At 40.0% G+C, this 23,429-nt stretch overlaps 1 protein-coding gene across 21 annotated transcripts in view; it reads right to left on the bottom strand.

The window, feature by feature from the left end:
* Positions 1 to 23,429, bottom strand: part of LOC101160251 (plectin) — a 91,430-nt gene that overhangs the window by 7,752 nt on the left and 60,249 nt on the right. For 18 of the 21 annotated variants that reach the window (XM_023959981.1, XM_011481030.3, XM_020707201.2 and 15 more), the window contains 29 exons: positions 23,185 to 23,262; positions 22,989 to 23,081; positions 20,769 to 20,935; positions 19,955 to 20,070; positions 19,619 to 19,725; positions 18,804 to 18,923; positions 18,630 to 18,725; positions 17,076 to 17,203; positions 16,469 to 16,562; positions 13,841 to 13,995; positions 13,273 to 13,609; positions 12,302 to 12,379; positions 12,037 to 12,198; positions 11,854 to 11,958; positions 10,870 to 10,965; positions 10,606 to 10,731; positions 10,357 to 10,509; positions 10,066 to 10,220; positions 9,864 to 9,990; positions 8,529 to 8,712; positions 8,347 to 8,367; positions 7,451 to 7,608; positions 7,193 to 7,371; positions 6,967 to 7,105; positions 6,504 to 6,860; positions 6,305 to 6,388; positions 6,119 to 6,223; positions 4,879 to 4,977; positions 296 to 3,643 (listed from right to left, as the gene is read on the bottom strand). In XM_023959981.1, the coding sequence (XP_023815749.1) occupies positions 296 to 3,643; positions 4,879 to 4,977; positions 6,119 to 6,223; positions 6,305 to 6,388; positions 6,504 to 6,860; positions 6,967 to 7,105; positions 7,193 to 7,371; positions 7,451 to 7,608; positions 8,347 to 8,367; positions 8,529 to 8,712; positions 9,864 to 9,990; positions 10,066 to 10,220; positions 10,357 to 10,509; positions 10,606 to 10,731; positions 10,870 to 10,965; positions 11,854 to 11,958; positions 12,037 to 12,198; positions 12,302 to 12,379; positions 13,273 to 13,609; positions 13,841 to 13,995; positions 16,469 to 16,562; positions 17,076 to 17,203; positions 18,630 to 18,725; positions 18,804 to 18,923; positions 19,619 to 19,725; positions 19,955 to 20,070; positions 20,769 to 20,935; positions 22,989 to 23,081; positions 23,185 to 23,262 (7,167 nt within the window). The remainder of the gene's footprint in view (positions 1 to 295; positions 3,644 to 4,878; positions 4,978 to 6,118; positions 6,224 to 6,304; positions 6,389 to 6,503; positions 6,861 to 6,966; positions 7,106 to 7,192; positions 7,372 to 7,450; positions 7,609 to 8,346; positions 8,368 to 8,528; positions 8,713 to 9,863; positions 9,991 to 10,065; positions 10,221 to 10,356; positions 10,510 to 10,605; positions 10,732 to 10,869; positions 10,966 to 11,853; positions 11,959 to 12,036; positions 12,199 to 12,301; positions 12,380 to 13,272; positions 13,610 to 13,840; positions 13,996 to 16,468; positions 16,563 to 17,075; positions 17,204 to 18,629; positions 18,726 to 18,803; positions 18,924 to 19,618; positions 19,726 to 19,954; positions 20,071 to 20,768; positions 20,936 to 22,988; positions 23,082 to 23,184; positions 23,263 to 23,429) is intronic. The other 3 variants (XM_011481031.3, XM_011481040.3, XM_011481044.3) reach the window with 1 other exon arrangement.

The following is a 23,429-nucleotide window of genomic DNA, read 5'->3' as shown; positions in this document are numbered from 1 at the left end:
CAGAAAATCTATGTGAATCGAGGAGTAAACGGCACCTAATCTTGGCATTTAAAAGAAAATGTCAATGTGTTGTGTTTATTTTCTTGCATTAGATTATTTAATTGATTTTTATTTTATTTTTACTGTTCATTAAATCTTAAATAATGTCAGATAAACAGTAGAAGAAGAAAAAAATACGGAAACTCTCTGTACACTTTATAGGAACTAGTCCTCGGTAATTCCAGTGTTTTACAGGCTTATGTAAAGTGTACTGATTATAAAAGGTGAAAGTAAAGTGTTTATAGAGAAACCCTACCTGTTCAGATTGTTTCTGGAGGTCTTCTGTTTGTTTTTTCAGCTTCTCTTTCTCTTTCTCCAGGTCAGTTATGGCCTTTCTCAAGTCATCAGCTTCTCTTGTGCTTTGCAGCCTCTGCATCTCCAAATTTTGCACAACAACTTCAGATTCCTGTTTTTCTTTCTCTTTCAGTTGGGATTTGGCTTCATCTGCTTGTTTCTTGAATTTTGCCACCTCTTCTTCAGCTTTTGCCTGAGCATCACTGAGTTCTTTCAATTTAAGCTTAAGCTTTTTGGCTTCAGCAAAAAGTTCACTCTGTCTCTTCCGCTCAGCTTCGAGGGATTTCTGGAAGCCCTCCGTTTCCTGTTCAAGGCGTTGCTGGATTAGCTTTTTGTCTTCTTGTAGTTGTTTGGCTTTCTCCTGTGCATCCTCTTTTAGTTTCTGTAGTTCCTCTGCCTCAGCCTTCAGCTTTGTGGCCTCCTGGATGGCCTGCATTTTCTCCTGCAGCATTTTCTCTGCTTGTGCCCTTTGTTCAGCCAGGTCAGACTCTGCCAGCTGCCTCTGTCTGGCTGCATCTTCAGCTTCCACGCTGAGACGGGCAGCTTCTTGTGCCAGGGTTTTCATTTTCTCAGCTTCTTCAAGAAGTAATTTCTGTGTAATATCTTTGTCTTTCTGTATTAAACAGCGGTTTTCTTCTTCGATTTTCAGCTTAACTTTTAGGAGCTCGTCCATCTGGCTCTTTACTTTGGATAGTTCATCCTCAACCTGCTTTTTCTTTTTGATCGCATCACCGACTTCATCCTTCAGTCGCTGAAGTTCAGCATCTAACAGAGCTTTCTGCTCATCAGCTTCTTCGAGCTGCAGCTTAACCATCCCCAGCTCCTTCTCTACCTGAGCCTTCTGCTTCAGAGCATGCTCTGCATCTTTTTTGTGTTTGGCCATTTCTTCATCAGCCTGCTGCTTCTGTTTTAGAGCCGCTGCCTCAGCAGCAGCCCGCTTGGAAGCCTCTCCCTCTGCTTCTTTGCGCAATTTCTCAGCATCTTTTTGAGCTTTGGCCTGTTTAGCAACTTCATCCTCTGCAGCTTTTTTCTGTTTTTCAGCCTCCTCTGCTTTCTGACGCAGTAAGTTGGCCTCTTTCTCTGCTTTCTCTTTGGCCTTCTGAGCAGCCTCTGCAAGCTTCTTTGCCTTTTCAAACTCCTCTTTCAGCTTGTCCTGAGCAAGAATGTCTTGCTGATTCTTACTGAGCACATCTTGTGCTTTCTCCTCTGCTGCACTGCATTTCTGAGCTGCCTCTTTGGCAAGGATGACCTGCCTCTCTGTCTCTTTCTCAGCCTTTTCTTTGTGTTCTTTTGCTTCAGCAGCTTTCTTTTTGAGGCGTTCCACCTCCTCCTGAGCGGCTTTCCACTGTCTAGCTGCCTCTTCCTCTGCTGCAGTAATCCTTTTCACCTTCTCTTCAGCTTCCTTCCTCTTCTTCTCCTCCTCTGCAGCAAGTTGTTTGAGTTTTTCTGCCTCTTCTTCAGCTTTGATTTTGCTCTTCTGTGTCTCATCTGCAAGACTCTTTAGTTTCTTTAAGTCCATCTCCAAATCTGACTTCTCTTTTGAGGCTTTCTCAAAGTTGATCCTGATGATTTGGATCTCCTCTTCCACCACTTGTTTCTGCCTCAAAGTTTCTTCCACGATATCCTTTTTCCGCTCCAGCTCAGAATCAGACGAGCTTTTCAGCTGTGCAATTTTCTCTTCGATCTCGTGTTTATGCTGAGCAGCTTGGTCCTCAAGCAACTTCCTCTGATACGCCTCTTCCTCAGCTTTTCTCTTCAGTCGGTCGTTTTCGGCTTCTTTAGCTTTCAGAGCGATCTCTGCTTCAGTCTTCAAGTGAGTCGCCTCATTGATGGCAGCTAACTTCTCCTTGAGAATCTTTTCAGCCTCTGCTCTTTGCTTGGCAGCCTCTTCCTCCGCAATCTGCCGCTGCTTCTTTGCCTCTTCAGCAACTGCTCTCAGTCGAGTAGCTTCCTCAGCGAGCTGTTTCATTTTCAGTGCTTCGGACTCCAGAAGTTGTTTGCTCTTCTCATTCTTTGATAGAATCTCCTTTTCAGCTTGAATCTTCATCTGCAGTACACTGTCCATTTCCTGTCGGACTTTGGCTAGCTCTTCTTCCAGTTGCTTTCTCTGATTCTCAGTAGTTCTCACCTCATTTTTCAGACGCTGTAGCTCCTCGTCCAAGAGGCTCCGCTGCTGTTTTGCGTGCTCAAAGTCAACCTTTAAGCGTATGCATTCTTCTTCAGCAGACAGCTTTTGTTGAGCTATTTGTTCAGCAAATGTCCTCTGTTTCTCCAGCTCTCTCTCTGCATTCTCCTTCTGCTTGAGCGCCATCTCCTCAACTTTAGCCCTTCTTTTAGCATCTTGCTCTGCTTCCAGTTTCTGTCTCTCTGCTTCTTCTTGAGCCTGAGTCTTCTTCTGAGCTTCCTCCTCAGCTTTCAACCTCAATCGCAGAGCCTCGTTGGCTTTCTGTCTCCACATCTCCAGCTCTTTCTCTGCCTGCTCTCTGGCTTTGTTGGCTTCCTCCTGCTGTTTCCGGAGTTGGTCAGCTTCTACCTGAAGCTGCAGGACAGTACCCTGCTCTTTTTTCAGAGTCTCTTCCAGCTCTGTTGCCTTTTGAGCGAATGGCATGGATTTGGTTTGCAGGTCAGTGGCAGAGGACTTCAAAGTCACTTCCTCCACTACCTTAATCTGCCTCAGTTTTTCATCCTCAGCCTGTTTCACTCGCCTTTCCGCCTCTTCGGCTTGCATTTTGAATTTCTGCAGCTCATCCAGAGCTTTCTGCTTCTGCCTAGCAGCATCTTTCTCTGCCTCAGACTTCCGTTTTAGCTCATCTTCGGCATTTTTCTTTTTTTGAGCTTCCTCTGCCACCTGCTTGCGAAGCCTTTCAGCCTCCTCCTGTGCAGCCTTTCGTAACTTCTCCGCTTCTGCAGCTTTATCTCTGAGCTTCTGTAGCTCATTTTCAGCTGTGCTTTTTTGCTTCGTCGTCGTCTCCAGTTGAATTCTAATTAAGTGGATTTCCTCCTCGATTTTGGTGTGGCTGTGCAGAGCCTCTTCCAGCTGCTGACTCTTGGTCCTGATCTCCTGTTCTGACAGACTCCTCAGATGCTGCAGCTCCTGTTGAATGTTCTGCTTCTGCGTCTCAGCGTCCACTGCAATGTCTTGTCTCTTGTTTGCTTCCTCTTTCATCTTAAGCTTTAGCTCATCAGCCTCTCGTTCTGCTTTCGCCATGGATATTGTATGTGCTTCAGCCAGCTGTTTCTGCTTTTCTAATTCTGCTTTCATCTCTGCCAGTTTTCTTCTCTCTTCTTCTTTTAGCTTTTCTGAAGCTTTCTGTATGTGTAAGAAAAAAAGTAGGTGAATGGAGAGAAGGCAAATTTAAACAGACACAATTAATTTAAGCAAAGCATTCTATTTTAACAGTTTTGACAAATCCAGTTATGTCAAAATATATTCTATTCAGGTCTTAAACAGTTTTTTCTTTGTCCTTTGTCTAGAGACATCCTTTCTTCTGGTTATGGTTGGAACCTTTTGCAGCAGTTAAAAGTATTCTACAAGAACGACCATTTTCAAATTTATTTAACAAGAGATTTTTATATCCTTGTGTGCATGCATTTTTATACTGTGTGATTACAGCAATTGAAATTTTATGCAAAAAACACTTTGTAATACAATATATATTGTGTATAAACTAGTTTATAAGCACATTTAGCAATCTTCATATTGATTTCACAGTGAGAAAAAAGTATATAGTTATTTCAATTCATAAAAATACCCTTGGTCCTCCATGATTCTAGGGCAGCATATTTGAGGGTCATCTGTCAATCAAAAGAACTTACTCCAATTTATGTACATTATTTTTTGTAAATATAAATTAAATACCTCATTTTGAATCATTATAATATTTAATCTAGAAACAGAGGAGAATGAAGTTTTTTAAACCAAGCTGTCATTATTATACTTTTGATTAATCTTACATTAAATAGATCTGCCATGTTTGTGTAATAAGCTTGATAAATTGACCTGGACCTTAATATTTTGCTCTGAAACAAGCTTGAAGTTTGAAAGCAAAGTTTGCTTCCTGGTGGAACCTCCTAGTATTGTTGTTGAAGTTTTATAACACTCTCTAATGACACTACCTCACACTAGATGGCAGTACAGGTTCTTCTCTTCTGGGATAACAGTAGCCTTGGTTGGCCGTAGGATCCTTACATCCCAACCGACCACTGATATATTTTTAAGAAGTGGGCTCAGTAACTTAAGACAAATAAGATTAATTTCTTGTTTTTGAGCAGCAGGATTTTGGAGATTATTTGTAAAGTGCATTAGTTTTCCAGATTCCTTCTTTAAAGTAGGTGCACAGCCTAATCAGTTAAACCAGTGTTATTACAGAACCAGGAATTTTTGGCAAAAAAAAGCAGGAAAGCCACAGCAACAGAAGGCGCAGATCAAATATGATTTAGACTTCAGAGGGGCTGACATCCTAATGCAGTCCCTTTCATTCAGATTGACAAAACGTATGTCTTTATAATGACTCCCCACATCTGTTTTTGCTCAGCGAGCTTTACCTCATCTTCCTCCAGCCGACTCTGTGTGTCCGTGATGAATTTAATGTACTGGCTGGTGAGAATCAGCAGCTCACTGTAGCGGGTTCTCAGCGTAACGTACTGGAAGAGATGCACAAAAAACAATGTGATAACCTAAGAACATTTTTTTAATAAATGCATTCATTTTACAATACATATGGATAAACAGTGTTCCCTCGCTATTTCACAATGCTCCTTTCACGGTATCGCTGTTTTTTTCAGTGCAGTTTTGTCTGCATTTTTTCATAATAATTTTAGTAATATTTTTAATTATCTAATATAAATGCCATTTGTGATGTCCTTTATAGATGTTATATTATATAGATTATTTCTGAATGTCGTGTTGCTGCCACAGAAATGAAATTTCCCCATTGTGGGATTAATAAAGTCATCTATCTATCTATCTATCTATCTATCTATCTATCTATCTATCTATCTATCTATCTATCTATCTATCTATCTATCTATCTATCTATCTATCTATCTATCTATCTATCTATCTATCTATCTATCTATCTATCTATCTATCTATCTATCTATCTATCTATCTCTTTTTTACAGCACACTGTGTCCTGTGTTCTGTCAATGTTGTCAATCATTTTCTGCACAGAACGCATTCAGGTAGCCAGATTTGCACAAATCCTCGATCAAGAGCAGATCTTTGTTTCCATTCTATAAAACTGACTTATTGTTCTATGGTTTGAACTTTGAGAGTAGACAAGAGAAAAGTGGGAAAATATCTGTCTGATAAATGTATATAAAGTGTGTAGTGAGGCGTTTTACAGCCTTGAAACATCAATATTTATACTTCATGGATTTTACGTATCGCAAAGTATTTTTAGAATGGAACACTGTATTCAGGTCTCTTAGTGAAATCAGTTCAGTTAAAAAGAGGGCATCAATCAGCAACATCAAAGCAGTCAATGTTTTGCACAGGCAAAAAAACAACAACAACAATTTAAATATTCTGCAAAACTGAAACTGCAAAATCGCTGTTGATTTTGGCTCTCAGAGACTTTTGACACAGGCCTAATAGCCCCAATTCCACATCAATATGTTACAACTTCTTTGTGCACAACAGAACTTGCACACATTGCTGTAGACAAGTCACAGGAGCAACGGAGAATGTGGGTGGGGACTGTAAGCATTTGTCATGAAACTGTTTAATGTCAAAAATTCCTGAAATTCATCTTTTTCCTTGTGTGAGATCGTGAACACCAACCTCTTGGATGATGTTATCGGATGCACATTCTACTTTGGGTTTCTTTAGGGGAGATGCTAGGGGATCCTGTAGAGCTCTGTATGTCAAGATTAACAGCTCATAATCCTTTAAAGACAAAACAAAAAAAGAACCCAAATTTAGAAATATGCTTCATTTTATTTTAGAGCAGCAAATATAAGTATGCACCTTGATTGAATCTATGTAGGCTTTTGCGCTCATCTGGCAGTTGTCGATCTCGTCTTTGTTTTTCTTGATTTCTTCAAGGAGTTTCTGGAATAATCATCAAAACAGATAAACTGTTAAACAATATAACAATTAAACATCTGTATCAAAGAATTAAGTCTTACCAACAGGATATATAGTCTCCCCTATTGTGTAAAAATACCTTTTCCTCTGAAAGCTGCTCCTTGAGAGCCTTGCTGTTGTTGATTGGCTTGGCTTGAATATTCTCCTGCTTCTGCCGGGCTTCTGCGAGCCAGCAGGTCAGCCACTCGTAGCTTTCGCGGTAGGACTTCATTTTGCTGCTTAGGAAGTCGAGCTCTCGCTGCCTCAGGTCTATCTGAGAAAACACAGCTTGCCAGCGCTCCAGTAGGCTGCCGACCTGCAGTCGATAATGCTCCAGTTCAACGTCACGCTCGCTGTGAATCCTCATCATCTTGTCGTTGATGGCGGTTGCCCTCTGCAACTCATCCTGCAGTCGGTCCATGCCTGCCTGGTCTGCCTCTGCTTCAGCACGCATTGACTGTTGATAAGAAGAGCCGTCACTTAGAGCTACAAACAGGTAGTTGGATCTTCTCGACGAAGAGACCAAATGACTGAAGATCAAATAAAAACAGCCTTCTTGATACCTTCAGTTGGCTGCGTTGATCCTCAACTTCTTTCTCCTCATTTGGCACCTTTCTAACATCCCGAAGACAAGTCTCATAGTTTTTCAGCGTCTCCTCTGTGTCTTTAGTATTTCTGATCACAACATCTATGGTTTTCAGTCTGAAAACAAATTTGTACATTAGAGGAAAGCCAGATACATTTCAAGAACTGTCACAATACAGAGCATCAAGGGTGTCTTAGCCTCACTTGTCCAGGTAGACGGAGGACAGGCAATAGACGTGGTCCATCTTCTTTAGGGTGATTTCTAATTCAGAGCGCAGCATGGGGGCTGAGCTGGATGGTTGAGGAGATGCCAAGATCTCCTTCGTCTTCTCAGCAATGGAGCTCAAGTCCTTTTTCAAGCCTTCCAGCTCTGATTGAACTTTCTGTCGCAAAGAAGACAGAAAATCTTTAGAGGCACTCTCTCAGCAACCAGTTGGTGCTGCTTTTGTTCTGCAGTGTTACCATCTGCTCTGCAGTCTTCAGAGCACAGGCTTTCAGGGCTTCCTTTTCTACTGGCTGCCGAAGATGAGTCACCGTTCGGTTTTCACAGCTCTCCAGCTGCAGACGGAGGTCTTTGATCTTCGTCAGGTAAGTCCGACACACAGACTCATCTTGATCTCCTGGTTGGGGTGAAAAATAACAAAGTTGTTTCCCTTTTTTGCTTTTGAAACCAACTATTTAAAGTTAGGCTTTTTTGGTTGCTGTTGCTCGGCTACAACCTTGCCAGCAGTTAGTAGTCTAAAGTAAAACCTTTGATTATCAAGTTTTAATTCACCATTGGATGATTTATGGAGTTAAGTTTGGGTGGCCACACTTACCTTTCCAACAATTTGGGACAGATTTGGCACATAAATTACTTTATTTCTTTACTAATAGATTTAAATCCTGCCTTAATTCCTAACTGCATCTGTGTTGTTAAATGCTCCTTATCAGTCACATAAATTGTTATTTTCAAATGTTATCAGACACAGTGGCTTGTGCACCCCACACAGTCGAGCAGAAATCATTTGATTGGTATTTGCAATCATTAGGAGTTAATCAAGCATTTATTCACAGCATGTAATTTACACATGTTTATATTTTAGTCTATAAAATCAGCAAGAGCAAAGTTTAAAACTGAAGTTCATTAAATCAAATACTGAAAAGATCACTAGTCTGTTGACAAACTCGAGTAATAAAGGATTAGTCTTCAAACTCTTTTGTTCATTCAGTTTGCAGGAATCACCACAGAAACACTCAGACTGAACACAATTGAAATTAGAAATAGGAATTTTTGAGCTTTACATGAAACTAAACTTCAAAGGACACTTAGTTGTGCTCAGCCATTCAGAAGCAGTACTTTAAGTCTAATGTCTTACCTGATATGGGTGGCACAGAGCCTGCAATGTCAACCCAACAATCAATTCACACAAAAATGAACAGGAATTAATCTGAACTCTTGTCTGCTATGAATTAAACTAAAACAAAATTGTAGTTTGGATGCACTTGTCTAAGACCTTTGACTGGTAGTCTATATGTGTGAAAGCTTAAAGGTCCAAACCTTGCTCTGCAGAGCTGGCCATTGAGTGAAAGTGCTGGTTGGCTCTTTTGTAGTTGGACTCCACCTGCAGCCTGTCCTCAGCTCCAAACATCTGAGAGTCCTGGCTGTCTCTCAAGAATTCCTGGTAGTGCTGCTCCAAGTTCCTCAAAGCCAACCGGTATTCCTCCACCCTCAAAGTCTTAAACTGCACAAGAAGCAAAGAGATGAAGTGTTTAACCCAAAGCTGTGATAAATTGTGATAATATAAGAGTAAGAAACACTTTTAGATCTAGATTGAAGATCCATAGTAAAATGGTTCAGCTTTAAACGGAAGCTACTGCCTCAGGTCTACTGATAATTAAATCTTTAGTAATAATAATTCTAGTTAAATCTTTTGTTTTTTTACAGTGGTGTCTACTTATACACGGAACACAGAGATCCCTGCATCTCCCTCCTTTTGAAGTGATTTTGACTTTGGCATCAACATTGGCTTTATTAAACTGGTGTTTGCTTTTTTGTTGTTTTACTGCTTTATTTTAAAGGCTGGCAGAGGGGGAAAGCATTTCTTTATGTGGGTGTGCTCTGAAGCACAGAAGTTTGACTTTTAAAGTTATAAAAACAATGTCATATATTTTCTAAGTGCTGGCAGCTATGCGCCAACGTAGATGACCGGCGACTATCGATGCGGCCGTCGAGCAATTGTAACGTCCGCTTGGAGGGATAAATGTAGGAATGGGAAGAAGCCGTAGGGGTAGGGAAGCACCTTTGTGTCTTCTGAGCTTCTTTCTTGACTTGCTCTAGTAAAGAACATAAGTTAGACATTTATGTTCGTTATCTTTGGATTTAGCCCTAGCTTTACACTATTTTACTTTTGTATTTTCTTCTAGTGAGATGTTTTCATTCTTTCACTTTCGCCCACCGTGTGGGGATTTTCACTCTAGTTCTAATAAGGTTTTGTTAAAATATTTTTGAATCTGACTTTTAGTTTAATTTTTCTTTCATCTGGCTTTGCAGAAACCAAGGCTTAGGCAAACATCTGATGTGGTGAAGCAAAAAGAAAGAATCACATTTCTCTAAGCTGGCACAGCTTGAGTGCTGCACATTTCTTCTTTTCTTTATAGGGTACTCATTGAGGTCACAGCTGGTTTGAATAGATATTTTGCGTACACAGGAATATTGAGGAGTTGAGTTTTCTCCTTTTTTTTTTTTTGAATCATGACTTTTATGACAATAAATCTTAAACAGAGCTGAGTTTAGAAGGACATTCTTGTTTTAAGAAAATGTTTTTTAAAGTTGCTGTTGACAATCAGAAGGATTTAAAAGATTTAAATCAAAGTTGTTGCTTTTTTTTTTTACCATGCTGACGTTCCAGGTGTTGATGATGTGGATGTCTCTCATCAGGTACTGCCAGGACAAAAGGCTCTTTAGGTCCACAAACATCGTCTGCCACATGGCGTGCAGCCTTTGCAGGTTTCCATCCAGCCTGAGGTTAGATAGAAGCGTTCTTACTTTTGTTTCAACTTCATGCAAGTGAAAACCTAATAGATGAAAAGCCTACCCAGCAACGCTATTCACAGCATCCTTGTTGGTAGGAGGCACCAGGAAGCAAATGGAGGGCACAGATGCCTCACTGCCTTTATTGTTCACAACTCTCCATTTGTAAGGCTGAGTGTTGTTCAGCAGAGCACATTCGTCTCCTCTGTGGACTGTGATCTGGAAGAAAGAAGAGGTTAAGGAATGACTTGGAGCATTCACACCATTCTTAGATCAAGTTTATGACAGAAGTTGTAATCTTTGAAATTTTGATTTAAAAAGAAAATCCTGAATAAAAGGATAGTGTGAAGCCTACCTCCATTTGTTTGAAGTCACAGACAGCCTGGATGGGCAGTTTTCCTTTGATAGGAGTCGTTGGGTTCCGCGGCTTCAGCTGTACAATGGTGTTGGCTTTTCGCTTCAGGCCTTCCAAGTGAGTTTTAAACTCTGCCAGTTGTTCTTTCTCATCCTGCAAAGAATTTAACCAAAGGTAAGAATCATGTTTAATATTTCAAACTGGTAGTCAAGAGTATATCTGAATTCTCAGCAGTGTTAGTATACTTACGGCTGCATCCTGTAGTAAATCTTCTAGCCTCGTCACAGTGACTGAGCGGTCACATGTATACTTCCTCCTCATCGTGTCCTGCATCTTTTTCATCTTCTCCTCGGCTTCCTTAACATCAGTGAAGAACTAGGCAAAGAAGAAATCAAACAAATGCAGCTGTGGATTTGTTGTGGAATTTAGAACTGGTTTCCAACTTTGTCCATTCATGGAAATTGGAACCACATTAACTGACTGCATGGTCTTTTTCCATGATAACGTTGTTACCTGGAAGTAGGCTGTATTTTCCTTTAGGTGGGTTTCAATGCAGCAGCAGAGCTGGAGGATCCAGCTCCACTGAGTCTGCAGGGCTGCAGTGAAAGCCTGAGAAAAAAACAACACTGTTACCCGATAGCAGTTTTATTATTTTTTTAATTACAGTAGGATATATACCTGCCTAAAAGAGTCCAGGCCTCGAGGGCCAGTGTCAAACATGTTTTCTAATCAACCTGCCACTGAAGCTCCTTATTGGCCAAAAACATCTGATCCAGGTAATCAGCAGCAGGTCAGACAGCATTTCCTGTGCATCCCCCTCACTCCCACCAATGACCTGCATGTCCTCCTCATCGGTTCTCCTCTAAGGCTCTTTCCTGGTAGCTCCAAAAGTTTCTACTCTTTATCCTCTTCAATGTCCTCCTCACGTCATCCTCACTGATCTTTGTTGCTTCCTGCTTCACAGCAACCACTTACCACACATTTTAGACGTTCGCCTTGAATTATTGTTAAAATTCTGTTTATGGGAAATAAACCCACACCCACATGGTGATTTATGAAGCTGTTGTGTCAAATAAACAAAGCTAACAGTGGCCGGACTGTTATCCACTGCCATGTGACCACAGTCACACTGAGACTAAAGCAGCTGCTGAGGAGCAAAACAAAATCATAAAACAACAAACCAGCGCTTAAAGACTTATTGTAAAGGAAATCTGTTGGTCAAGGTAAACATAGGGCCCAAAAGTCATCATAGTCAAAGAAATGCCTTATAAAAACAGATTTTAATCATCTGCGACCAATTTACTGTATTTGCAAAATGTAAACAATGGAGATTGAGGAGGTCCATTATTTTTATGTTAGTACTCAGCTAAGGGTCCCCCACACCTCTCCTGATACTTCTACACTACAGAATTGTGGTACACTAATAGAGGGCTGGACTGTGCTCCGAGAGGAGCCATCAGAAAGAGAAGGAGAAAAGGAAACTCCTAAAAGCATCACCTCTATTGTCTTCCTGGCAGGGTGTCCATCTCTCAGTAGTTTGTCTCCCGTTGCCTGGACGCCGTTCACCTTCTTTTCCCGCAGTTCCAGCTCTCTCATCAAACCCTGTGGAGCAACAAAACCACCGTGACTTCACTGAGATTGCAACAGTCAGAATGAATGAGTCACTTGTAGTAACACTACCGAGTAGTTTTCCTTCTTAGACACCATGTTGGTGTTCCGTTCGCTCCAGTCGTAGTTGACCTCCTCCTCCTCCTTTTCATTAAGCCACATGAGTTCTTTGGTTGCTGCACTGACAAAGGTGTGGAGCTCCACTAAGTAGCGCAAACGGGCTTTTGATGCAGTCTGCAATGACACAGAAGAACGAGATAAAGACAAGTGTCATGAACATTGTTTCAGTCATTTTGGATATCTTCCTATAATTTCACACAATTTTTCTTCGACTCACCAGGAGTTTTCCATACTGAAGCTCCAGTTTTCCCAGATATTCGCGGTATGCTGGTTTACTGACAGGTGAAATCTGACTCTGGAGGGAAAAAAAGCAGTTTTTATTCATTTAGGTCAGTTTGGCCTTGATTTTACTGTTTTTTGTTTGAGATTTATAGGATTTAGCTGAGAAAAACTGTGTTAAAGAGATCAAAAGAAAAAAACAAAGTTTCTCCTCTTTTAGAGACAGGGAAAGTCGCAAGTGGACTAGCAGATTAACATTTAAAGGCCCACTCCGATCATCTTTTGATCTAGTTTAGTGTTCCCAGTGGTCTTTTAATTATGATTATGCTGTTTTTAGGGGGAAAAATTCAAGAACTACTGCAGAGCTGCAGATGTTCATCAGAAATACGCTTCCGAGTTATGGGGCAGGACTGTTAGTGCGGAGTAAGCCTGCCTTTACCATCATCCTCGTGTTTACACTTTCTCCCGCTAGTTTACAACCCCTCACAATCTGAACCTACCATTACTGATGCAACATAAATGGCAAGCAATATCAGAGCTATCCAGCTGCTCAGACAAGGTAAACAAAAATGTACATGGATCTATTTATCTACAAGTGAATGCATGGAGCAGAATGGAGCACAGCAGAGGTTGTGGCCCACAGATTGTAATTTGTAGGTTTTTTCAAACTGCAATTTCTTGTCTGCTAATGAGTCACAGTGTTTTGAATAAGAAATACTCAGAAATGCACTTTTAAGCTTCTTATTCTGTATATACATGTCCTCCATCATCATAAAAATTCTACAAGAGCATGTTAAAAACACCAAAAACACAATTTTGATTTGAATGGGTCTTTAAAAAGTACAGTTGATATTTTTCTCTTTTGGAGATAACTGCAGTTAGGCTGTAGTTCTCAGTAGAAAACTATTTCTAGTAAGATGCTTGGACTAAATACATCATATCTGCTTGTTTAGAATAACTTTCACGCACCTCGTCTGCTTTGGCTCTTTCTATCTTGCTGCGGAACTCCTCCACAGACTGGTGGAGCCCACGGTGGCTGCCCAGCTGGGACTCCACATTGGCCAGGTCAGACCCCCACTCGCCCTCGTCCACCCGCCTTTGGTTGTCCTCCACCCAGCCCAGCAAGTCATGGGCGTAGCGCAGAGTGACCTCATCCAGCTCTGGCCGTGTGCTTTTTGAGGACTGCTGCAGGACCTGGACGGTGTGAAGCTGAGTCATCGGGATCTGAGAGGCGGCTACGCCGGACTTCAGGCGCAGGTTATACTCACTGCGCAGGTTCACCAGCCTCTCATGGAGACGATAAACTCTGAGACAAAAACGCAAACCGTTAATGGTTATTTTTCCAAGCCTGTTTTTTAGCTCATGTTGTTTGTTAAATGAATTCCAAGAACTCTTGATTAGAAAGGACTTAAGATAAATAAAAAACAAACTTTAGACGTTTGATTGATACTGTAACTAAACACATAAATTTTTGAATTATACACTTATATCCTCAAAAGGTTTATCTCGTCTGTGATTTCTTTATTTGCTTCTGCACCTCCGATACATCTGTTCTGCCTGGAGGTGGCGCCCATCCTTGAGGAGCTGAACGTCATTGAAGAGGAATCGGATCATTCCTTCTGCTTTTTCCAGATCTGCCTCCACCTCTGCTGTGTGCTGCGGGGCTTTCCCTGAACTCATCCTCCTCACATCCTGAGAGACAAACACAACACCAAAGCTTTCATGGAGGCTCCATTGTACTGTCCAGACCTGCTATGGTTTACCAGGAAACATTAAAAAACTGACACAATACATTTCAAAAAACAAACCTATTTCCTATTTGGCTTAAGTCTTTACTTTAGTTTTTTTTTTTTAACAACCACAACAATAACAGATTTGTTATGAACATAAAAAGTAGATTTATTGTCTCCAAGAACTTCATGAATGATGTGATCTTGAATCCTAGTTTCCTTCAGTTCAGTTTGGTACGCTCGATTGAAGCCTCAAAAAGGGCCTAATTTTAAGAGTCTTGACCAAAAACGATAAAGGCGGCTGGAATGCAGGGTTCCCGGAGGGGAATAAACAATGGTAATGGGGAAATTACCATATCAATGGCGATCAATTAACACCACCCAGTGGGGGTCCTTGGGCAAGACCCTTAACGCTGCTCGTCTGCAGCTCCCCCCAGGGATGGGTCAAATGCGGAGAACAAATTTCGCACACCTAGGTGTGTGACAGAAAGTGGGACTTTCTTTCTTTCTTTCTAAACCCAAATTGAAATTTATCTGCAGATCTATGTGAATAAAACATCAGTAAAAACAAAAAGAAGCGAGAAAAGAAGAAAAAGTAATTTAGAGTGAAGCTGAAATAAAAGATAGTATTTCTCTCTGGCACAATGTAGTGCTATTAGAGTGCATTTATTCACTGAAAAAATTAACATTTTAGAAGTTGAATCCTACATGAATTTATCAGTTATTATAAAATTACCTTTGTCCTGCTAAAAAGCATATAGATTTAATTAAGTACTTAGTCATAAATCTTTTTATAATTTGTGGATCATTAATGAAATGTATTTTGCATAATTTACCTTTTGCTAGAATGCAACCACAAGATGTTGCACAAGATCCAGTGCTTTTTGTGCCAATTGAAGGCTGCGTAAATGAAGGGGTTTTGTCAGGTAAGGCATCAAAGCCAAATCAATCATGCAAATCATGAAGAAAACATTTAATTAGACCTGCTGTGTTTTGGGTTAACCATAACTACCAGGTGGAAATTGGATTTTAGTGCCAGGCAAAGATGGAGAGGACAAAGGCACGTTGTAGATAAAACAACAAAGGCTAGAGTGTAGTACTCAGACTCGGAACTCTGGAGGCGACAAAAGCCAAGAACAGGATAAATAAGGACACAGAACATGGATAAGTAGGTCTGTACAGGTTGCCAAGGCAGGGAAACAAAGATTATGTGGGTAAAGGTATGCTGAGGTTGGAGCTAGAGAGAGAAAGGTTCATGGATGCAGTGAAGGCGGACATGAAGGAGGTTAGTGTGAGTGGGGAGGAGGCATAGAAAAGGACTAGGTGTAGACCTGTGACGGTAAGGGACTTTTGATCACCGTGGTGATGAACCAGCAGGGGGCGCAGTGTTGCGGTTATCGTCACACCCCTAACTAGGTGAAAGCTAATGATTTCCTGAGGCAACGCCTAAGGGAAGCAGCAGATGGACAAAAAAGATTCTACATAAAGGCAAAGTGATGATTTCTCCGAAACCTTATGGCTGATTTAGGGGTTCAAATTTGATTTTAATTTCTCTCTGGAAATTAAAACGTTTTTTTTAACTTAAAATTGCTCGACATGTTTTGATCACTCTTACATCCTTAAAATCAACTGAATCTAAGCTTTTAAACAGAATCTAAGCTGACCAAAGTTTTTCTCGTGTCATGTTCAACATCTTTCCAATTATCACTGGCTGGATGTTTTGTATTTTAATGAAATAAAGTGTAATACAGTGTTAAATGCACAATGCTGAGGTGTTTATTTGGTGACCCAAATGTCTTACATGGGATTATCAGGATGTTAAATGTTAAATTCATACTACTCAGAGTTAAAGATGTGACTGATTTCCTAAAACTGGAGAAAAAAACCCCACCATAACTGAGATGTTAATTTTTTTTAGTATTTTTCATGTGATTGATCTATAAATCAAAGACTAAAAATACAGACTTATGAGATGTATGTCACATATTTATAATACTTTTTTAGATGGTTTTATTAAGTGACAAAAATCCTCTTTGGTTAACATTACATACTATTGAATGAATGTAAAAAACATACTGAAAAAGCAGTCTGTTACTTTAACCTTTGACCTGTATTAGAGGCCAAGCTTGAATCACAAGGTTTGCTGTTATTTCTGCTCCTGAGACTATAAGTCCTCCTGTCATGCTTGCATGTGAGGAAAGGAGTGACCTTCAATGCTGCTTGTAACCATGGTTACATGTGACAAATCAATGAAGTTATGGGGAAAAACAGCTCAGTCAGCATTTTCCATCAATAATCCTTTTTATTGAAAAAGGTATTTGTTTGGTTTGGACTTGAACTCTGCACAGGCTATCTATGCAAAGGGAGTGGAAGCACGCTGACCGATTGAGCTTTCCAGGAGAAAGTGAATAATGAACAAAAGGTTAGTGACTCACCGCCTGCAGCAGGGTCTCCACCTGGTTGAGCTGTTCCTCACACACCCCGGACTCTGTCTGCACTTTACCTACGATCCTCTGGAGTCGCTCCATCCTGCAAAAAGAAGAGAAGGTCAAAGGTCAAGAAGAACTTCAGATCAACATACTCTTTTGTTCAGGGAGGCACACGCGATAAGTAAATTTTTCACTCACTCCGTCTTGGAGAGAAATAAACGTTTTAGATGATATCCCTGCTGCATGAAAGCCATGATGAGCTTCTTTGTGAAATGAATTTAGTTCACTACAGATGAAAAAACTAAGTCAAACCCCAAGCCCTGCCTACCATGTGATTAAAACATCCCTAAGAGTGTCTATGAAGGACTATGTTACTGAGAAGAGTGTTTCCCCAGCGATGCCTCGGCTGTCATGTGTTTCCTCTAATTAGATTTTTTATTTTCCAGCTCACAAAGCTAACTGCTGCTTCCAGTGTGGTCTTTATCGTTAGAAGATGAGTCATGCTCATGGTCAAACAGGAACCTTCTCCGAATGCCTTGCGGCTTTATTTGAACGTTTGCTTTGGCAACAGACATCATGTGATGAGGGTCTGTTTGTGGCCTAGATACACCACCTCTCAAATTCAGTCCTGAGGAGGCGCTCCCTCTCCAAAATGGCAGCATGCAGTCGACCCCATTCCTTCTCCACGTCAAGCGGATGGTAACCGGGCGGCACTTTGACCTGACCAGCCTTGACTGCACCCTGAAAAAGAGCAGAACCGCATCATAAACATTAACTGACTGATTTCGCCCGTGACCATGTTTTTACAGGGGGCGTCCTTTAGACAATATCCTATTTAGTAATCATGGTTTGTTATTTGCTGAAGACATAACAATGCAAAGAAACATGCAAGATGGTGTAAGCCTTAACCTGGAATATAATAATTTGTTTTTGCAAAAATGTTTTTCAATGCTTCTCAATCACAATAAGATATGTAATACATTTTTTCTTCTCTGTCCCTTTTTGATCATGCTTATGTTTGCAATTTGTGCAGCTTTAAAAGTTTGTGTGTTGTGTTGTTTGCTAACATTCAGGGAATAAAAAAAATAGTCTTCCCTCACTAAATCGCGGTTCACCTTTTGCATTCACATTGTTTTGTGTTTTTTTTTCAGTGCATGCCTTTTTTTGCAGCACACCGTATTCTGATTCCTCATTGGCTGTGGACCTTGTCAATCAATCTCCTCCATGCCGTGTCTGCTGTACAGAATTGACAAATCTACAATCTTTGAGCACATCTTTGTTTTCATTCTATAATACTGGATTTAGTTTGAACTTTGAGAGTTTTAACAAGAGAGAAAAGTGTGAAAAGTGTTGTGAGGGCTTTTACAGCTTTAAAACCTCTGTAATCCTATTTTGCTAACCCATTTTTAAAACGTACCACCTGCGTTAACAAGAGGCCATTTTATATCCAATTAACGAAATTCAGAAAGAAAATTGGCCTGACTTTCAAACACAAATCCTTGACAGTTCTCAACACTGAAGTAATTTTAGACTGTCGTTTTTGTGTCTAATAAGAGAAACTAAATTGGAAACTACTACATGTCAGACCCCTGAAAATACTGACTGTTTGGCTTTTTAAACGCGGGGCGGCCGTGGTGCAGAGGTAGTACGGTCGACCTCTGACTGAAAGATCGCCCATGTGTCAAAGCATTCTTGGGCAAGACACTGAAACCCCCATTGCTCCTGGTGGTTATAGGTTGGCGCCATCAGTGTATGAATGAGTGTGTGAATGGGACTGGGACTATGGCGATCTAAGAAGGTAGTTAAGTGCTATATACACCATTTACCATTAACTATATTTAAAGTGCTGTTGACACCAGAAAGGCCCTCTGATTACCATAAGGGACATTTAAAACCCTTGCAAATATAATTATTCAAGAAACTAACTTGTGAACAACAATCGTTTTTTTTTTTTTTTTGGTGGTGGTGGTAGAGAAAGATCTCCAAGTACTCCAATAACTGCAGTAACTACGTCGGACTACTTCAGTCAGTTGTAAGAAGAATTGACCTGGTCCAACAGCTGGTATGAAAAAGCATGTTTGTCAACTTGGCTTCCAAATCCTTAGAAATATGACTGCAGGATAAACAATGAGGGGCACATTAACACTGAGCTGCAGACAGAACTCACCTCAAATGACTTGAAGATGTGTTTGGAGCGGTTCTTGTCAGCTTCTTTGGCGGGAAGTTCTGTTTCTTTGAACTTTAAAAACTGACGCCAAAGAACCTGCAGAAAGGAATGAGCCATCATCAGCCTTTTTGTCTTGGTCGGTTGCACCATGTTTAGTCCAAAGATGACAGTCACCTCTATCTCTTCATAGCTGGTGGGGAACTTCTTCTCCTCAAAAACGAGGATGTGGTGCCTGATCCACTGCAGAAGCATGGTGACCACCTCATAGTACTCCTGCCAGCGAAGCTCCAGCTCCTGAAGCAAGGCACACACATGCAGATCTTCAGGATTAAAGCTAAATCTATGATGTTCTGTTTAAATTCTTGAGCTGAATGACATGGAAAATTTGTCTTGGTTACTAATTTGACACAGACTTCTACTGAAGTGGAATTATTTTAAAATTTAATACTACAACAGTGGGGTACTGCATTGATAATTGGTGTCTTATAAAAATGCTCAACTCAAGTCAGCTAACGTGTTGGTATTTGTAAAATTAGTGTCAATGGAAATGTTGCACTGAATACTGAATACTGCTCTTTTGTACTGCAGGAACAGTTTTTTCATACCTTAATTCACTTTAAATTACATTTAACGAAGTCTCATGCTGCATGACAATGTTTTTTTTTCTTTTGGTTTTTCCTAAAATCAATAATATGCAGCCCCCAGCACTGTGTGTACTTTGATGAAAATGAAACCTTTGGGAAAGTTTTTTTTTTATGCTAAACTTCCGTTCAAAAAGAATAATCAAATACATTTTTATATTTTTATAAAAATACTGTGTGAAAAAAAGCTTACTGTTTCTTGTAGAATTTAGAATAAATACTTTAAATTTCTGAAAACCTGTTGCATCAGGCCCTCGAGGAGCTATGGAGTGTAAACCGTTGGTGAAGTTTTGTGAGGTTCTAAACTTGTTGGAACGTGTGAGAAAAACAGCAAAGAGGAGGGCCTACATTTGCTCTGACTCCATCCTGGATGTCTGGAACTCTGGGCATGGCATCATACAGCGAGGAGACATATGTAATAATGGACTTTTCATCTGGATGGGGCACATCCACATCTGGAGAGTCACGTAAAGGAAAATTACCTTCAAGTCATTCACTTTTACTTGCAAGTCCAAACTAGCTTTACTAGGTTGTTAAAGAAACATAACTACTAAAGACAGACAAAGGAAAATGTTTTAGGTCTTCTGCACCGAATGGCTATAAATCTAGACTTGCAATAACTTTAAAGTTAGATATGTTTTACTGTGGTTTCGTTTTGGAAACTCATTCTCTGTAGAACCTTACCTTCAGGGTCAAGCAGTCGTGTGACACCCAGCTCTCTTTCCGCCACGCTGAAGGCCTGCTCCAGATTCTCCTGGTTAGTCTGCCGGTACACCTGATTCATATCTATCAGAGCGGGTCTGTGGGACAGGGCACAAAAAAGGATTCCACCATTGGTGCTGCAGAAAATGCCTTCATGATAGAAAATATTTCTTGTTCTATTGTGTTAAGTTTCTGTCTCTTTTTTATTTATTTAATTGTTGCCTTCTGACAACGAGCTGTATTTTCCTTACAACTACCTTGCTTCCAAACATAAAAGACGAAGGAATTACATTTCCCAGAACACGTCCCAACAGAAATGATCCAATGTAAACATTACTTTAGAAATTCCACATATGATCATGACTTTTAGAAGGTGGCAATTTGAAATTTCCAGATTTAAATAGCTGCATTTTAGGTTGCAGGTGATTGGACTAATAAGATCCTCCTTTTTTGCTGTAAAAGTAATTTGGTGTGAGGATAATTGCAGCCAACCAACAAGCAGAGACAAGCCAGGAGAATGTCATAAATCTATATGCATGTAAATCTACGGTGAGCCCAGAAATACCAGAGATTGCTAAGAGGACATGAGGAAAAGTTTCTTATGAAAAGCCTAATTATTCTCCAAGTAGACACATACACTGCAAAACTCTAAATGTATTTTCTTGAGCGCATGATCGTCTGCGCACTTATTTTATTCAAATATCTCCATTTTGATTTGATTGTATGTCTGCAAAGAATTATGGGAAGTGCTTTTGAGGACTGCCCTGAACAAGTCGAGTATGTATCCATGTATCACCTGTGCTTGTGTATGATTGCACTGAAGAGCCTGCCATCCCTCCAGCTGGTGGTGAAGTTGTCACAACGAAGACCCTGGTATCCCTCCACCATCCTCTGAGACCACAGCAGCAGTCTCTCCTTGGCCGTCATGTCATCCGACTGGCCATTGACCTGAATGTCAGAGATCTGCAGGCGAAAGAGGAAAGGAGAGATGGATCGGTTCCTCCATTTCACAGGGACTTTTTCTAATTTTGGTAAAAAGTGCATTTTATTTAAGAGTTATTTGCTCTTTATTATCTCTGATTTCTTTTTGGTTTGAAGTGGTTTTAGGAAGCAGAACCATTTAAATCATTTAGTCATTTCAAAGGCTAAAAAGGGAGCGTGATTCACTTAATTTTCTGGTCTCATCAGACACTTGATTATCAAACAGGTTCAAAAAAAATAAAAAAACAAAGAAGCCCCTGTTTTTGGTTTCTTCCAGATAACTATGTGTTATAAAAAGGGTTCATGACACAGTTCTTTTAGAAAAAAAAACAACTCCAGAAAATTAAAATCATAAAAGTAAAGAAGTCTGAGCACCTGCTTCCATGATATTTCATTAAGATGCTCTTTTTCCGTAACAGAAACAACATTTCAACAGTTTGTCTGAGCTAGAGGGTGAGAGCCTCAGTCATGTGAACATCAGAAAAAACTTCTGCAGAGATTTTTACATTGTCACCTACAAAACACAAACAGCTGGTTCAGAATGGTGATCCAACAACAAGATGCACAAAAATATTGATGTTTGAGTTCACCTAGACTAGTTTTCATAAATGTTTTAATGTTTATTTTGGGTCCAAAAGGAAAAAGACAAATAAAATAAAAACTGAATTTACTCTAAATAAGTTTCAAAATTGCATGTATGCAAAGACAATCAAGCATCTAGCCCAGGCATGTCTAAAGTTCTTCAGGTTCTTCTCATAAAATCAATAATATGTAGCCCCCAGCACTGTGTGTACGATTTTATGATTGTGATTGGCTGAATTATGTTGTAAGCCATTGCAAACCTGTGGCAACAACTTGGTCTTGGTCAATTTAAAGTAATTTTGGTAAAAATGTATTTACATTATTTCTGTTCTTTGTGAAGAATTGAAGAGTATCCTATTCTAAAAATGTATTAAATACTTCATTTGCATTTATTATAAGTATGCAGGCCAAGTAGATGGTCCCCCACACGTTTCACCTCATCATATCGGACCCTCTTTGCAAGTCAGGACGCCCCTGATGCAATCTCTCCAGACCTAGATATTTGTTATTCTGTTCTGCCAAAAAAAGTTTTAATTCTCCCTCATTTTGTGCATGCATTTGTTATTCCAATAAACTTTGGGTGTTCAAGAGTTAACTTTGTCAAAGAAAAAGACTTGAATATGGGTATATCCTTCAAAGACTGTTGTGAAGACTAAACCACTTTCAAATCAAATCAAAATCAACAGACTTTTTGGTTTAAATGAAAGCTCTTAAACAGCATCACTTCATGTTTTTGTGTATTAGATCTTTAAAGCTCTTTTTCTAATCAATAATTCTATCTGTTGCAGTTTTGATGATTATCTTTTTCACCAACAAACCTCGTCTCAACTGGAAAGTATGGTAAGCAGTGTTTGTGTCCAGGTTGTTGTTTGCAGAAGTGATGATGAGTCAGTGCGGAACTAATCATTTCACTGGCAGGCTTTTTTTTACTACTATATAACAGGAAGGGTGGGGAACAAAAAAAGTATTTTTCCTTCAGTGTGGAAACCCCGGGGCTTCAGTGGGTACAGAGTGAGTCAGAATGGAAACAGATCCTCACCCTTGCAGTAAAATCTTTCCCCTCGCTGTTTTAAAGTGGTCCTGACATTTCGATTAAAACTCTTTTCAGGCACCTCCGAGGAACAACTTCAGTGTTAACAGAGAGATATAAATGTTGATTATAGGAAAAAATGGATAAAAATTTAGGTCGGTAGACAATAAAATGATAGTTTAAAAAATATTAGCATAATAAATTTTTTATTTGTTCTTCAATTAAACGTTTCTGAGCATCAGACACGTTAAATCCCTATTCTTTTCTTTCACACAGAGCCATAGAGATGACAAATGTCATGTGAACACCTTTGACTGAGCACTCACTCTTTCTTTCTTGCTGCAATTAAAATGAACTTAAACAGAGGAACAGTTAATTTCAGATTCAGTTCTGCCAAGGGGGACTGAAATTCTCCAACTCTACCTGGAAGTGAAGGATGATGGTCCATATTAGACCTAGCGTTAGCTTGGGATTTCCATCTGCAATGTCATCATTCCTGATGTTGACCAGTTTGACCTAGAAGTAGAAATCATAATCTGAATGAAAATCTGTGCTGTTAAAATCAGAAGAAAAAATATTTTTCTAAAATACAGGAATTAAAACGTCTCGACTCACTGACCTGTCTGTGTTTCAGGAAGTCCAGAGCAATCTGGACGTTCTGCAGTTTGTGGAAGCGCATTCGGCCTTTTTCCCGCGGCTAAAAGAAATAAGAGCACCGGTCACAAACAGCTTAACTTAGCATCAGGTGTGTCTGCGTTCAGTTCATCAAAAGCCCTCTCCTGCTGTAGAGCTTTTTCCAATCGGAGAATGTGGTGTTTTTAAATCACATCCTGCAAAAGTGGAGCTTCTTCAGATTTGACCCCA

The sequence above is a fragment of the Oryzias latipes genome, chromosome 11, assembly GCF_002234675.1.
Source record: "Oryzias latipes chromosome 11, ASM223467v1".
In the NCBI taxonomy this organism is placed as follows: domain Eukaryota; kingdom Metazoa; phylum Chordata; class Actinopteri; order Beloniformes; family Adrianichthyidae; genus Oryzias; species Oryzias latipes.
Note: the sequence above shows the minus strand (reverse complement) of the source record. Positions and strands in the feature narration are given on the sequence as shown.